This window comes from Heliangelus exortis, chromosome 9, assembly GCF_036169615.1.
Source record: "Heliangelus exortis chromosome 9, bHelExo1.hap1, whole genome shotgun sequence".
Taxonomy (NCBI): domain Eukaryota; kingdom Metazoa; phylum Chordata; class Aves; order Apodiformes; family Trochilidae; genus Heliangelus; species Heliangelus exortis.
In genome coordinates, this window is record NC_092430.1 from 22,468,514 (window position 1) to 22,485,612 (window position 17,099).

Below are 17,099 nucleotides of genomic sequence, written 5' to 3' on the forward strand. Positions count from 1 at the left end.
CTCCAAATAAGATAATTAAGACAAGATTGAGACTTTATTGTATTTTTAACAGCAGTTAATTACCAAAACACTGAAAATCCCTGAATGCTGTAAAACCAAACAAACCTAAAAGGGCAAATTTTTAAAATAAAAGATATTATTCCCACAGCTTGAGCACTGGTATATCTTCTGTTCTAGCTGCATCAGTAAATTTATTGCTGTGATAATACCAGAAATGACTGATGACATATTTGGCTGATTTGAAGCACAATCAAGGGATTTTGTACAAGAACCAAGACAATGACCCAACTGTAAGTGAACTAATTCTGCAGATGTGGTCTGACCATACTTGACTCACATTACCTCAAATCGGGCTTAAAAATGCAAACAAATTATGTCCTTTCCTTCTTCCCAAATGACAGAACATTTTAATCCATTTTGCAGAGCTCCACATCTTGACTTTTGTACTAATTTAAACAACACAATGACGGCATAGCTTATTTTATTATTTTTATCAAGATGCAGAATTAACTCTATGTCTCCTGTTTCAGGGCTCAGAGCCCAACTAGAGCAACACAGGGTTTATTTTTAATGGCAGAGGGGCTAATCCCTTCCCTGAGCACAGAAACAGGTATTGTGTCACATCACAACTGAACTGCTGAGGCTCCAGGGTGCTCTCAATAGCACAGGGTAACTCCATATTATAAATCAGAGCCTTTTCACCTGCATCTGAAAAACAGGGTGTAGATTTTAGGACCATATCCACTCTCTTTCCTTACTGTTTTCTAATGCCTGTCTCTTAAAATGGGACTCCTCTGACCAACAGCAGCACAGCTTGTGAGCATCCTTGGTTAAACAAGGAAATATGCAATCTGTTGTAAAGGAGATGTTACAAACAGTGGATGAAGCTGTAGCCCTGATGCACAGGAGCCATGCAAGCTTTTAAAGAGCTATGTTGATAAAGGAATGGATCAAAAGGTATAGGATTACTGTGGGAACAAGTTTTTGCAACTCTGTAGTGCCCTAATTATCAGACCACAGAATGAGCAGAATCTCAGAAAAAGCTCAAAACTCCCAGCTTCACATGCATGGGCACACTCTGCGTGAGCTAAAAGGATTAGCACAAACTAAACATTCATGTAATATGCCTTGGAGGAAAGTTTTCAGCCCACCCCATCCATGCTTCTCACTGTGCTGCCTAGTAACAAAAAATGTAAAACAGACCCAAGCAGACAATTCTGCAATGCTTTTTTACCTAAAAAATTCAGCATACATCAAAGGCTGAAGAGATGAAGGGTAGGGCTTCTCTACATGCATTCTCTGAAAACCAGAGAAGACCTCTGAGCACATACTTAAATATTTCATTAGCATTTTAGAGCTCCCTTCTCTAGCTACCAGTCCATAGCACCGTATTTTCAAATGTATCTTAGTAATTCATAAATTTGGCCTTTGCTCTTGATCCTCCAAAGAAGATTTTCTGCTCTGCTCACTGTAGCACAGCTGCAGAGATTTTACTTCACCATCTCACCCCTCAACTCAGTTAATGACATCCTCCTGCCTCTGCTCTGCCTGAGAAAGCTCATGGGGTCCCAGCTCGGGCAGCCTGACAAAGATGCTCACCTACTGAAAGGTTAAACCCAGCTTCAAGGTGGCAACCACAAGCTTTTATTTTGTTTTCACTGAGGACTCAAGCTGCATTTTGGGCCTGCTTCATTGGAAGAGGAGTGTTCTGCAGGCACCCATGGAAAAGACATTTTACTAATGGCTGTTTGTACCTCTTTAGAAAAAAACAGGCAGAAAGACTGAGTAGGAGGAAGAGTAATGAGAGCCCAGGCCATAACTGGACCATGGAGGGGAATGTGACACCAAGAAAAAATGCTTAGAACTGAAAAAACACTTTGATTGGAAATGAAGACTCTGTTTCTTTGATCCTTGCCAAAAAATACATTTGCAAAAGACTGCATCACCCAAGCACGAGACACCACCACAGCTTTGTTCACAAAGCCTGAACTGGGAATGACACCAACATTACAGAAGTACAGAATTATGAGGCTGGAAAAGACCTCTGAGATCATCGAGTCCAGGCTACAACCTAACATTACCATGACCCTGGCACTAAGTGAAAAATACAGCTTTTCCTTAAAACACCTCCAGGGATGGTGACTCCACCACCTCCCTGGGCACTCCAATCCCCCATCACCCTCCCTGTCAGGAAGTGCTTTCTGATATCCAACCTAAACCTCCCCTGGCCATCCTTTGGGAATTAGGCAAAACTCAGCCTGGGGAAACATCCAAACTTGCATTTACATAAAGCCAGGTTTAGCAGAGAAGAACACTTCTTGAAGTCTGGGAAGTGCTTGCAAGGTTTACTCACCTATGCAGGTACGTCCATCAGTGTGGAGCCTGTATCCTGCCTGGCACTGGCAGTGGAAGGAGCCAGGAGTGTTGACACAGCCTTGCTGGCAGCCACCATTCACCACTGTGCACTCATCCACATCTAGAGAAGGGAGGCAGATGACAGGAATTACCAAACAGCCCCAGCAAAAGCACACCCTGGGACTGCAAGCTGCATAATGCAGCCATCACACTGGTCTGGGTTTTTGTTTGCATCACTTCTGTGCCATAAGCGAAGAAAATGGAAATTTTATGGTGTTTTCCCAAGTTCCTGCAGGCACTACTTCTGTGGTCTCTACTTCTGAAGCCGTAGTTAATTAGAGTTATCCGTGACATGGCTGTTTCCTCAGGGCTGAGGACAAAATACAGAGGAAGAATTAGGGTAAAATAGCACATCTGAGCTTGCAGGTACCACTGGTCAAGCATTTGGCTTTTGTAAAAAATTGGTGTATGAAGATTTCCTTTTGTATCAGCCTTTAACTCTATTAGCAGATGCTCTTGAGGGTACAAGAACACAGAACTGACACAAATGGAAAAAAGCCATGCAAGAGCAGAGCCCATGCTCTCAACCAACATTACATATGCAACCATTTTCTGTGGCTCTTTTCCCTTGGGCCTCAACATGTTAAATTTCCATACCATCTTCTCAGAAGACCCCACAGAAAAGCTGTGTGGCTTCCTGATGATACCTTTCCCAAGCCCAAGCAGCTCTCTTTCTATATTTCACATTTCAGGGGATTATGCTCAGGCAGATGAAGAGGGAAACTATCATTATAACCAGCTTGAGAACACTGCTGCAATGTTGCATCTGAAAATGATGGACAATGATGAACAAAAAAAAGGAAGAAAAGCTTAAGTAAACAAGTGAAAAGTTTAGAGCAGAGCCACAAAACTGAATTTCCAGAAGCAGTTTCTGAAACTTTTCAGCAACATTAGGCTACTGTAAACAGCATCTGATTGACATGTTGACACCATTACCTTAAAAATTGACACAGAAGTCCATTGGAAATAAGGGTCAGTTAGTCCATTCCCTGAAAAAAATTTACCTGGTAGGTGTTTGCCTAGAATTTATCTGTCCTTTCCTTAACAGCCCCCAGGGGTAGAAACTCAACCTTGCTCCACCTCACCCAGGGGTGATGTTGGCACCAAATTATCCTGACCAAAGACACTGTCCTCTTGCTGAAGCCAAGCTCCTCTCCTGGAATAGACACCTATTAACACCCCCCCTTCTTTCAACATTAAAGACTCTCATTGATTTAATTGATCTTCAGATCATATTCTCAAAACATCTAAGGGATTACCCACCCAAACACACCCAAGCAGGTGTGGATGAGGAAACTGGAAGTTAAAGAAGAGACAAGTCTGCAACTGGTGCTGTGGACAACCAAGCCAGCCCTGAGCACAGCAACACAGGGAATTTCTTTCCTTCCCCCTGCCCCCAATTGCATTTGAGGGACAAAGGGTCTGGCTTTCATATTTCTGCTGTTGATATATCTGCTTTGCATTTAGCTTTCATGGTTTACTCTTTTTAAAAAAAAATGCTTTAATGTTTATTCCGGTTTAGAAAATCGAATAGAAATTAAATAAAAAAGGAAGTTTTAAGGATTGATTGGAAACGTATAACATCCAGGTCCTAAGGAAATGTATTTATAAAGTTAGAATTTAATATTTCACATGTGAATTTCACTTACTAAAATGAAGTCCTGGTGTACTCTAGTGTTTAAATTCAGACCATTTGCTATCAGGCACCATTTTTTAATCCTTCTGCTATATTTGCTCTTTTATTTGACTGTATACCACATACATTTCCTACTGCCTGAAGACATATGGAATAATCTTTTGTTTGTTTTTTTTTCAAACAGAAGTTTTGCTTTTTAAAGTAAACAATAAACAGAAAACTGCATTCATCTTGTTGAATTCTAAACTGTTCAGAAATAGCCTGCTGAAAAATGCCAGGACAAAATCAAAAGCAGGAAACTATTTGTCTCAAGTATCACAGAAATAATATAAGCAAAAAGGCTCAGAACAATATATTAGGGAAGCAGCTGAACCATATAGTATACCACATTCTAGTATTTATGCCTCAATAAACTCAAATACTGGGAACATCAATATATGAATTTTATAGGCTACAGTGAGCTGCTGGCTTTCCCCAATATACCAAATACAGGTTTAAGTTAGGATATCAGCACTTATAAAGAAGAAAAAAATAGTCTAGCTAATAAAAATAGAGTTAGCTCTATTTGTTAGTCTCTATCTGAAGGTTTAAAGAAGTGACTTGGTTTAGGAGGAAGCTCTGCACTCAGCAGCTCCCACACCAGCTGCATCTCTTCTTTCATTGCAACAGCATTTCCCTTGTGCGAGCACATCCCAAAAAGCCAGAAGGCAATTACACTGCTGAAAAGCAATGTGAGTAATAATAAAATAAGAAAAAAAAAAAAAAAAAAAAAAAAGAAAATCCAACAAACAAACCTCTAAACTACTTGTATATATGAGCTCTGCCCAGCCCCATCACCAGACCCCCTGCAGCAAATGGGGAAAAGACAGAGGGGAGACCAAGCAGCCTGCAAGAACCCCACACCTCTCCTCCCAGGATGCCTCATGAGCAGCCAAGTCTGATGACAGATGATCCCTTCTAGTCTCAGGCTTCCTCTGCAAGATCAATATTTTAAGGATTATATGTTGAAAGATTCCTTCATGTACCTCAGATACAATCAGGAAAAATGCAAGGCACAGTCGCCTTTCAATGTCTCCTACATCTCAAGACCAGGAAATCATTTTGCTCCCAGTTACAGAAAAAAAATGCCATAATTATTTAGTCTGGAGAGCAGTCTGCAAAGTAGTCACCAGTATAAATACTTGAACTGCACTTGAAAAGATGTAGAAGTCTAAACTATTTGGACTTTTTAATTTAAATTGCTGTATTACTGAAGGACATGTACACCAGGAAAACAACAGCTTGTGCTGTTTGAGGTGCAGAAGTAGCCATTTCTTTTTCTATATGGTAATAACTATAGAAATATTAAATTATTTTAGAATTATGCAGTTACAAAAAAATAAATATTCCAGAAATATTAAATCATACCAAAATTCTAGAATGTTGTGGGATTATGGATTATGGAAGATAGATGCATCCTAGTGAAGTACAAAAGCACAAGCTGCTTCCAGCACTGGAAGGGCAGATCCTACTGATGAAGTTAAGTCCTCTATCCCTGAACTGAGGTTCTGCTAATCCTACAAGTTTGTCCCCAGTTGATCTGACAGGACATGTTGGCAATGGGGTGATTTCCCTGCTCAAAACCTGTTTAAATACAGAGCTGGGTGACTGCTTGCCTCAAATTCAGGGTAATCACAAGAGTGGCATTTTCATACCATTATTAAAACATTTAGGAAGAGCTATGATTAATCAGTCCCTTAAAAAAAAAAACAAAAAGAGAAAGCAGCGTTAAACAGAGATAATTAGTGAACCTGCAATCACATTTTTATAAAGGGAAAAAAACCAAAACAAAAGCAAGATGTTGCCACATCAGTCCTCTATTAACAGAGTTTAGCTGCTTAAGCCATTAAGAACTGTGAACATCATGGAAAATTTGCATTTTTATGACCTTTCCCCACTTCTCTGGCATTGGCCTGGTGCAATACAGAGCTGTGAGCAGGCGAGCTGAGTTTCACCTCCCAGTTCTGAAGCTCTCCATTTGCAGGGCAAGAGCAGTCTCTGGCCACAGCTTCTGCATCTTCCTAACAATTTCTCCAGTGATGACACCCACAATGAATGCATCCCCTGCTCTCCTGTGTCTGCAATGACCCTCTGTAGGTATATGCATATATTTGGGTTCTGGCATAGGACACCTGCCACTTCAGATCTCCAAGTGCCTGACTGAAAGGCAAGCTTGAATTTCTTTCTAATTGAATTTATTTTTTTAAAGCAGTCCACTCCTCACAAGGTCATGACTGGCAACTTTTATCACTTTTTACATGCCTCCTGTGCACGTGTGCAGCTGCTCTCAAAGCACAAGATGAAATGGTCTTTTAACACTAAAGTTTACTGCACACTTCTGCTTGCATGCTTGAAGTAAAATTAAAGGCTATTTAAAATACAGCTCTGCTTCAGACCTGAGTTCCCTTCTTTGGCCTGGCCAGCAAAAAACAGAATGAACATTTAGAGAATCCTTAATGGACAAGAGATGATGTGCCAAGGGTATCCCAGGGATGACATTGGTAGCTGAGAGATTACTCACCCCCCACAACACCAGAAACTTGATATAGATTAAGAGATTTCTGTCCAGCTGGGAGATGATACAAGAAACACTTCCTTACTGAAATGGGCTGGGAACACCCTAGCACAGTCACTGACATGCTGGGGTCCAAACCAGCCCAACAGCAACTGCAGATCTGGCCCAAATGACTTTCTCAGAAGCATAATGATATCCTCTTTACAAGGTGCCTAAGAAATACCAGATGAAATTGGAATGAATTACACAGGCTCATTTCCATTTTCCAGTCATCACAATTCTATCCCAGCTCACTGCAGAAAGGATGCAACCAGCAGAAGCAGGGAAACCCAAAACCCAACTTGCATTTACTTGGAGGATAGTTTATGCTGTTGGTTTAAAGTAAAATTATAATTAAAAATAATTATAGAAATTGTTTATAAAAAGAAAAAAAAACCCAAACAGACATGACCAAAAAGAGGGTATGGGGTCTGTTCTTTGAAGCTTTATCTTAAAATTCAGGGGGTTGTCTCCTTACAGAGAGAGCTCTGTGTGCCAGTGGTACCCACACAATATTGTGAGGATTAAACATTCAGTAACAGCAGAGACAGAGAAACAGGGAAGGGAAAATTGGATCTTAGGTAAAACATCACAACGAGAAACCTTCAGTGGCTGCATTTAATATTATTTCAAGTGGATGAAATATGCAACTCAAAAACTGATTTGGAAGCAAGTTTAAAAAAATTTGGCTTACTACTGCCTTGCCCTGACTAGCTTGTCTGCTTTCTTCAGCTGCAGATCATTTAGTTCATCTGACATAAAAACTCCCTTATTGTCTGCCATTTAGCACAATATTTAAAATCAACAAAGATGTATGACACTGCTTTCCCTTCTGTTATTTGTAACAGCCCTGTGATTAGTCTCTTTTATAAATTCCAAAGGATGTTTAAACCTCACAAGTTTAAAGAAGAGAAAATATCATATGGTCCTTCCCCACTAATTTACATGGGGGATTTTACACATCAATTTAGCAAGTTTCAAAATTAAATAATTTATATAGTTAAGGGAGGCAAAGGAAACAGGCTTGGTTGCCAGCCACTAAAAAGCTAACCACAAAAGTAAGAAATTATTCCTATAGAAGTGAAAAATAAAATAAGGCCTATTATTGCTGTAAGTAGATAACCTCAGGACAGATTCAACTCACAGCCTCCTCAGAGTCTCCCCAAGCCTTCAGTTTGAAAATGTCTGCAATTTGACAACCAGTGTGTATCCACTCACAACTGTACTCACTATTAAACATGACATCATTTACTCTTTGTACAGAAGTTTCTAAAATGATCTCTCCTGTTTTACTAACACTGAAGGGGTTTTCAAGGTCTGAAAGTTTGACTGGAGGAGTTTTGAAACTCCCGTTGGTAGAAAAATATTTGTCCATTTTTTTCCACAAAGAAGGAAGTTTGACAATGGTGTTCATTCTAGGGAGAAAAACACAAGTTTAAAGTCTGGTCAAAAAATAAAGCCAAAAATTCTACAGAAAAGAAACCAATTTTTTTGTTCATTTTAACAGAAAACATATTTCTGTTTCCTTGAATCAAACTGAGCAGCAAAGAGGGAAAAGAGCAGTTTCTAGGTAGCTGTGAGATTTTAAATTGCAAAACCTTCCACAAAGTCTAGGTTGGTTTTTTTCTCTGCTTCACAAAAAAACCCATAAATATGCTACAAGCTGTTTTGAGTGGTCTACTAGAACCTGATGTTAAAACAACTTTGTGAAAAAGCTTTCAGCATAGATAAATGTGCTCCTGGAGAGCCAGATGGATCATTTTGCACTGTTAGTGCTCCTAGGCTTTTATTTTTTGCTCCTCAGCTATTTGTTTCTGCCCTTTCCTGGCCCCTCCGATGGATTATATGAGCATCCATTGTCTGCTCCAGTTCAAAGTCATCCAGGTTAGCTCCAGTCACTGCTGAAGCTTAAATTTCAGGAAGCCACAGGTGTCTGAGGCAAGCCTGCTACAACAAAATTAATTAATTGAATAGCTCCAGCAAACCATACTGAAAGGAGCATGTCACGTCTGATAAAAATAAAAAAAAATTGGTTAAAAAGCATGGTTAAGAGATTCCTTACCCAATTTAGTCCCTGCAAGCAGACTCCACAATGAAAGAGGACCCTTGTTAGAGCAGTGAGTTTTCCCTATATTTCTTCTTTGCAGTTTTAACCAGCATCTATTTCAACAGAGCTGTCCAATTAGGCATGCACAGAAACAGGCTTTCCAAGTTACCTGATTATTTATCTTCCCTCCACAATCAATGGCATTGAAAAACCAAAGCTTTTTGTACTGGATTCACTGTCAGTCTCTCACCTTCCTTTAGACCTCCCTGTTGATTCAGTCACATTGCAGAGTGGAATTTTCTACCCCATAGCCAGTACTTTGCCCTGGATTTCAGATGTTTTCTGGGCAGCTGCAATAACTTCTAGCTGTGTTTAGGTTGGGTTTGCCTTCTCTCACCCCTGGCTAATCTGTCTTTATACTGAGAACACCAAAGGTCAGGGAGCACAGCACTCTGAAATGCTGAACAGCAGAGTCATCTGTGCCTGTGTTCTGTAATAAATATTTATGTCCAGGTCTGAAGGGAGATGCATTTCCTGATGACTGTTTTCAAGGAGGGAAGAGGGCAGAGGAATCTCTCAAGGATGGTATTTTAGTGGAAAAGTGTGGAGGAAAGGCAGAGAGCTGCTTCCAGAACACATGCTGGGTGCAAGCAGCCCTTTGCCTCCAAGGGCCAGGCTCAGCACCAGTGACAGCTTTTGGGGAGAGGACATTTACAAGCACTGAAAGGGACAATCTACCCAAATCAGGTCCTCAAGACCTTGGTTTAATTTCCTGAGCTGAATCCTCCTGTTCTTATAGGAGAATAAATACACGAATAAATTGCTGTGAAGTGTCCTGCAAATCTATTAGGGTGGGCCACAGACAATTCAAAAGAATGGCATTGATTTGCCACAGATTCTGGTAATTTGAATTACTTATCAGGATGGGAGAGAAATATATCAGGAAAAAAGATGCTCTAGGACTTTTTTTTTTTTTTTTAATATTGCTTTCATGTGAAGACTGGCACAACACACCTATTGAAAGTGGTGACTTATTTCTCACCAGTGATGGGATCTCTGAGTCACAGTCCACTCCTCAATGTCCCTCGTAACAGATCTCCTGGACCAAGTGACTTGCAAAGACAAAAATGGACAACATCTCTACTGTCAATTCCAGCTTATTTTCAATGCCTGACATGTCAATCTCCCTCTCTTGATATTTAACAGAGGTTTAGCTCAATGAACAGACAAGAGCTTCTCATCCACAACTCTAGATGCAAACCATATGTTGCAGTTCAGATCTCTGAAGATTATAATTAGAACTGTCCACTCAATTTCAACAAGGTCAAGAATGAAAACTATTTCAAATTTAATAAACAGGCCATTTGAAAGTGAGGTGCTGTGGAGGATAAGCTTAACTACTTAATTGACAGGTAAAGCTTCATTTCTAATCCTCATTTTGATATCCTCCGTAGCCTCAGGAGTCAAAACATATCACTGCTCAGGCCTCAAAATATGCAGAGAAAATGAAAATGTCAGTTGCATAAGAAAAAGGAGAAGCATCTGTTTGATAGCTGTGTAAGCCTGTGATATGTAAACTGCTTTGGAGTCAAGCAACCCCAATTCAGAGTTTCAAGGCATTCTTCACATTAAATATACACACAGAGATATGTATATATATGTGAGTTTTAAGCAGTTATTGGGGTCAGATAATCTGCAAGAAAATCAGGGTATAAAATAAAAGGAAGGAACATGATCATTTCATGGACCAGGCTCAGACAAACACTGTGACATTTTCACACAACTGTGAAGAAATACTTTTCCCATCTTTTTGCAAAACAGATTTGTACATTTTCCTCCACTCAAAAAAAAAAAAAAAGAACGATACATCTCCGAATCCTGGAGTAGGACACTGCAAAGTAAAGCCAAAAAAAGATGACTGATAGAGTTACCAGGCTCCACAGGGGGGTTATAGATATTTTGGCCACTGTACACATTTAATGATTCCAATTCACATTGATACAGAAAACTGAGTAGTGGAAAACTGGTGCCAGGATAAGTGAACGACCACATGAAATAAAAAAGGAACACATTCTGAAGAACAACAATCCAGAAAAGTACGTAGCTTATGAGCTTATTTTAGAAAAAGCTTATAAAGGGAATAAAATTAAGATTAATTTTACAGTTTCCTGCTGAAGAGAAGTGAATGTGCCAACTGTAAACAGTGAAGATGGAAGAGGATGTTTTGCCTGTTAACCACAGTGGTGTGGGCTGAAACACAGTGATTAGATTTTCATGTAATTTCTGCTTAGGAAAGAGGCTCTGAGATCACAAGCATCAGCAGCTTCACTGCAACACTCCTGCAAGTTTTTCTGAAGTGGGACAGAAAAGGAAAAATTGTTATGAGCTATCAATTTTTAAATACAGCTCCTCAGCACAATTCAGTTAGGCCACGCTGGGAAGTGGAAGGGTAGCAAAGGAGAAAAAGATCTCCAGGAGGAGATGTACTTAATAAAGAGACAGCATGACACAGCCCAAACTCCTTGTGCAGATTCAAATCGCAGACCTACTGAGGAGGTTTCTACTTTGGGCCATCAGCATCTTCTCTTGGCAGGATATGACAGTTGGAAAAACAGTTCCGGAATAAAAAAAAGAGAAATAACTGATCTGATGAGACCATCTGGTTTTGTTAGCAGCAATATTAATGCCCACTTGCTGAGCTCTGTAAGTGTCATTACTACAGTAGGACATGGAGTGAAATGTCTTTTCACACATGGTAGGTAAAATATGCACAAGAAAATTATCATCATGCAAATACCTTCATAATCCAATGGTTCCAGTTTACAGTACATATATTCTGCTGGTCAGAAGTATGAAAGCTATTTGTGACAAACATCCTGCTTGGCTTGGTAAAAAGCTTTAAGATGACACATGGATAGACTCATCATGCAGGCTCACTGGAACATAAACCCCTCTCAGTAATAATTGCTTGGGACAAGCAGTCACCCATCAGAACCATCCTGTTCAACACGTGAAACTCTGGCACTGCATCCACAGGGAGCAGGAAAACAGGGAGGGAAAAGACACCCTGGAGCCACCAAGCTCCTTCTCTCTGCCAGCCTCACCTAGACAAGACCACAGCACAATCCCTGCCACTTGTGTAAAGCCAGGCTCACTGAGATTGCTCTACAGCTATCAGGTCACAGAGTGCTTCCACAAGAAGCTGCCACAGGGGCTGATTCCCCCATTGGAACTATCACATCTCCAGACTGATCTGCAACACAAACCACCAGCAAGCAAAAGACAGCATGTTACACAAATCTGCTTCCTCTGCTCTCCTTGTATGTATTAGTTGTGACTCTGAAGAGATTCATCCAAAAGAGAGAAGTGGCATTAACACGTTCCAAACCTGTCCATGCCAATTTTCAGAGCTGGATCCTAATGAACAGTGTCATCAAGCACAAAAGATTACCTTTTTTTTAAATTTTTTATTCTCTTACTGAGATTAAAAATTAAATCAAATTAATCATGTGATTGCTCCCTTACTGTTATTTGCTTCTGAACTCCTTGGCAGACACGGGATCTCTTTTGGGATAGCAGTGTTAGCAAGGTCCTCAGGTGGGTCTTTCACAGATCTGGCATGCAACAACAGCAGGTTTATTTCAAGTTGATCTTCTAATAAAACCCAGTTAAAGCCCTCAGGTAGTCATGTAATTGAAGTTTGAGTAACCCAATATGATGTTGATCAAACTACTGATCTTTTAATAACAAACTGCAGCCCTCCCAGCAGTTGCTATCTTGCTGACAGTCATGTCTGGCTCGTTTCCTTTGGGCCAGTGCTTTGAACAGAGAAGCTGACAGATTTCTGTTTGGTTTAGATTTTATCACAAATTGTTTTAAAGCTTTTTAAAGATATATCAGATAGCTCATAAAATCCACAGGCATTTACAATAAAAAATAGGACTTCTATTAGTTGTCCCAGTGCAGACTAGTTTGAAATACCTCTAAAGAAGAATGTAAACACTGTGCAGGAGCTGCACTTCTTCCCATCTCTCTATCTGACATAAGTCCTTGTTTACACAGCCTGTAGGCAAAGCTACAGAAAAAGCAGTTGTTACCCTGCACAATACTCTCCACTGGAAGGAAAATGTGTGCATTTTTCCTCTCATGATTTCCATTTAAAGTATGAATTGAAGGTTTCTAAGCCTTGCCTCTCTACACAAGAATACTTCAGTTGCAATTTACATTTTCGATGTGCTCAAAATGAACACCAAGATGACTCATGTGCTGTTTATAAGATGCTTGTATTTGCTGGTAAATACCTTGCTACAAGCAGGCTATAATTTAAGTATTCAAAAGTCTTGCTTCTGCATAAAATTACTACTAACTGTAATTTTGGAGGCCATGACCAGAGCTTCAATTTCAGGCTTGCAAAAGCTCTTCCTGTGAAATGAATCTCAAAAGTGCGAGTGGATTTTCTTCTCTGACAATGGCAATCATTGTATCTCTGTAATTGCAGAAAAGATTACCAAGCTTTTAATTCACATTAGTCAGCTGCAACAATACCATGCTTCTTCCCTTTCCTTTAAAATAAACTAATTATTGTCAATCAGCCCAGTGGAATGTTAACATTCTCCATAACCTGCCTTTCAGGGGTAGTCATAAATGCTAGAAACTAGCTAATACAAACTAATCAGAGCCCTAGAAATATTTGTACTGCAGTCTATCATTTTTGTCATATTATTTCTAAATATTATATTTGTCTGGACAATAGCAGCCCTTTCATATAGTGATACAGTGGTTTTCATCTAACTATTCAAAGCTTTTGCATTAATTAAACCATATTAAATCCCTCACTGGTGTAACAAATACTGTATTATTTCCAAACCTGCAATGTTTTCACTGCCAAAAGCTGATCAATAAAGCTTTATGTATCAAGCAGTTTGGACAAAGAAAACTTTCCAGGCCAGTATGTTTGTTCATGCCCATCTTTCTGCACAAACTCACAAGTGTAGGATCAGGAGTCCCACACAGAGAAGCCACGAAGGGGGTGACTGTCATTCTCCTTGCTTTTTACACAACTACTCCTTCCCAAAGAGAACAGCCAGTGACATTTCTCAGTGTTTCCTTCCAGCTGGTAGAGCCCATGTGAGGCTTTTCAGATCCCAGAGGAAGGACACAGGATCTGGAATCCTTGGGGAAGCAAACCATATACCCAGTCTACCATCAGCTATGATGCATGGGAAGCATTTAAGCACCATATGGACCAGACCAGGGGGTGCAGAGATGGGCCTCTCCATTTTTTGTTACCTGGGACATCTATAAAAAAATATTCCCTTCCAGTCTGTGTCAGATCAGTGATCAATAATTTATCTGACAACTGTAATGTAGAACAAGATGCCAGCTTTCTGTGGTTTATGAATAGCATCGTGCTTTTTGCTTTGGAACACAGCAGATATGCTGCAGGAAACATGCTACATACTGATCCAACCCTGTGCAATCCTTGTGTAACCTGAAAATTAATCTGCCAGTTGCATGGCTTGTTTATGCAAAAGGCTGCTATTAAAATGTTGTGGTTGAATTAAACATTCCATGAGGAAAATCTAGATGCATACAAAAAACCCACAAACCTCCATGAGAAAAAGATTTGTTTTCCTCCATGGAAAAAAGAGATTTACCAATATTATCTTAAAATAATATTTGAATTATTGAAATGCAAGTGGTCCCTGTCAGTCTGTCCAGAGGCTGCAAATACAGGTAGCACTCCTTCAGCTGATGCTTTGGAGCCTTGGATTGGGACCCTGACACCAGACATTTCAACCCAACCAGTCTGCATCAGATTTCTGCTTAAAAAGGGACTGAAAACTGACTGTGCCTGTCCTCAGCTCCAATGAGTGAAAACACACACCCAGGATAAACCAGCTCACTCACTCTTCAATGGCAATATTCACTTTGGAGGAAGCTGTCACAACTGTTAGTTCATCTTTAGTTCATCTACCCTGAGGGATATCAGATGTGAGACATTATGTGGTTTAGCTCACAGGCTTTGTTCAGTGTGTATGAGAGGAGCAGGGAGACTTCAGCAATATTCAAGCATGAATCAGGAAAAATCCAAACAAGTGTTCAAGGCCGGGATGGATGGGGCTTTGAGGAACCTGATCCTGTGGGAGTTGTCCCTGGACATGGCAGGGGCGTTGGGACTACGTGATCTTTAAGGTCCCTTCCAACCCTTAACATGTTATAAGTGCAACTAGAATTCAAAAAATAAATCCATTATTATGGCATCAGATGCTTTTTTCAGCTATGACTGCCAGATAAATGCTCAAAATATAGGTTGGGAGTGCTCTGGCCTGAGTGATGTCCCTGCCCTTCCCTGACTGGAGAGAACCAGGTCAGATCCCAAATCACTGTGATTTTGTTGGGATTAATACATGATACATTTAGTAAAACTGAAAGGGTTTGTGTGTCCCCAGCATGTAACTGAGTAGATTATGTTTGGGAAGGTGCACAGAGGAGACTGGTTAAAGCAAACCCACGGCACTCACTGCAGCCTGACAGCCACCAAAACCCTCCCGCCAAAATTCACCTCAGACCCCCGCCTGCCTGGGCCTGGCCATCAGCCTGAGGCTCAGGGGCTTCCTTTTGGAAAAAAAAACCAACAACCTCCAGTTAATGTTACTGTGAACGCGCTGTAATTTTCACTGCTCCTTTTGAGAATGTATTTTTTGTTTTGTTTTTTTTCAGCTGTAGTACTTACAACCACCACGAGACACAAGATGAGGCGAACGCGCCTGAGGGAGCGCGGCGAATGCTCCCGGCTGGGGAGGGCACAGGAAGGGTCAGACAAACAGCCCCCAGCCTTCACTTCTCCTCAAGAGCCAGGGACACCTGCTTAAAAATCAGGTAAAAAAACCCCAACTGGGTTTGCCAATAAATGCCTGAGGATGGGTTTTACTCCTATCTTTCCAGCAACCGTACAAACACCACACATTTCTCCTGTCTGAAAAAAGCACAGCAGTCTGACTTCATAATGCTACACAGTGTTTAAAATGCACAGTTAATCCTTATTCTTATTTAACATCTTTCCCTTTATATGCGAAGGGAAACCTTGACTTTTGTCAAGTGGGATCTGAAATGAAAAGCAGTAATTAAGTTTTCTGCTGGTGAGTAAAAAAGTCCTGACAGTTCGGAGGAACCATAAACAAGATTTTCAAGGTAAAAACAGGTATTGCTTCTTGTAACATTCAGTTTAACTGATCAGAAATCTACCAGTACTCTGGACACACAAACTGATGGAGAAGAAAACGTTTATTCTTCAGCCTCTGACAGAGTGCTTCACTGGTTTTTTACCCTTTGAAACTCCATGTTGGAGTCCCAAGGTACCAGTGAACACCAGACAACAGGACTGGAAATACCAGAAATTAGGTTTTGTCTCACATTTCTTTCACTTTTAACTATCCTTTTTCTCTCCCTTTTTGAAATACTGTAAAAACAAACAAACAAAACCCCAAAACAACCAAAAAAACAAAACCCAAACAAACAAAAACCCAAAAACCAACCAAACAAAAACATACCTAGCCAAACAAAAGAAACAAACAAACAACCCCAAACTAAAATATTTTAGTAATCAATGATGCTCATCCAGCACCTGTTAAGGTCAAAAGCTGGAGCTGCCCATGCCCCTGATTCTCTGAGGTGGACATTAAGTAGGCACAGTAATTCAGTTAGAAATAATTAGATAATTGTCATATAATTCCTGCAACTGATTTCATTTCTGTATTTCAGGACAAGGTCTTGAAACGGAGAAAGATGAATAAGGCTGGGTGGGTTTACCACATCTAAAAGTCCCTCCACTTAATTGATGTAAGATTTGAGTTGATACTGAGTGGTATTTGTTGCATGTGTGATCAGAACTGGTATATATATATACATATATATATATATAGTATAATACTGTTTATTTTCCTTATTCTCTAAGTGTTCCTGAAAATAACTCTTTGTTATGAAAATAACTCATGCCATGTCATAGCAACTTTGAGATAAGACAATGCAAAGAAATCCTGAATTCCTCCAATGGACTAATTCAATTTCTATTAAAAAATAAAAACAATAATAATAAAAAAAATAACAAAAAACCCCACAACAGAACTTCCTTGGCATAGCATAAAGTCCTTTGATTTTTTTCACAGCAGAAACCTGGTGCATTGATTTGTTGGACAAGGAAAACAGCCCATGCAGAACTTGTGTGTGTCTCTGGCAAAAACCCACAGAATTTGACAAGAATAAGTTAGCACTGATACCTCAAACCTTGCAGACTAAATCCTGGGGTCATTTTAATAAACAGTTCCTTGGTCTTGGACAAATCCTTTAGTATTCCTCTGAGCCCAGCTATTAACTCTTCTGTGGCAACAGGGTTTGGAGAGCTCCCA

General features: G+C 40.0%; 1 protein-coding gene across 4 annotated transcripts in view; it reads right to left on the reverse strand.

Moving 5' to 3' along the window:
* The window catches only part of LOC139800035 (multiple epidermal growth factor-like domains protein 6), a 188,025-nt gene that overhangs the window by 61,901 nt on the left and 109,025 nt on the right, over nucleotides 1-17,099 (reverse strand). For all 4 annotated transcript variants that reach the window (XR_011727553.1, XR_011727554.1, XM_071752718.1 and 1 more), the window contains exon 6: nucleotides 2,354-2,476. Coding sequence is in view for 2 of the 4 variants with exons in the window: in XM_071752718.1 (XP_071608819.1) it covers nucleotides 2,354-2,476 (123 nt within the window). In the remaining 2 variants the exon portion in view is untranslated. The remainder of the gene's footprint in view (nucleotides 1-2,353; nucleotides 2,477-17,099) is intronic.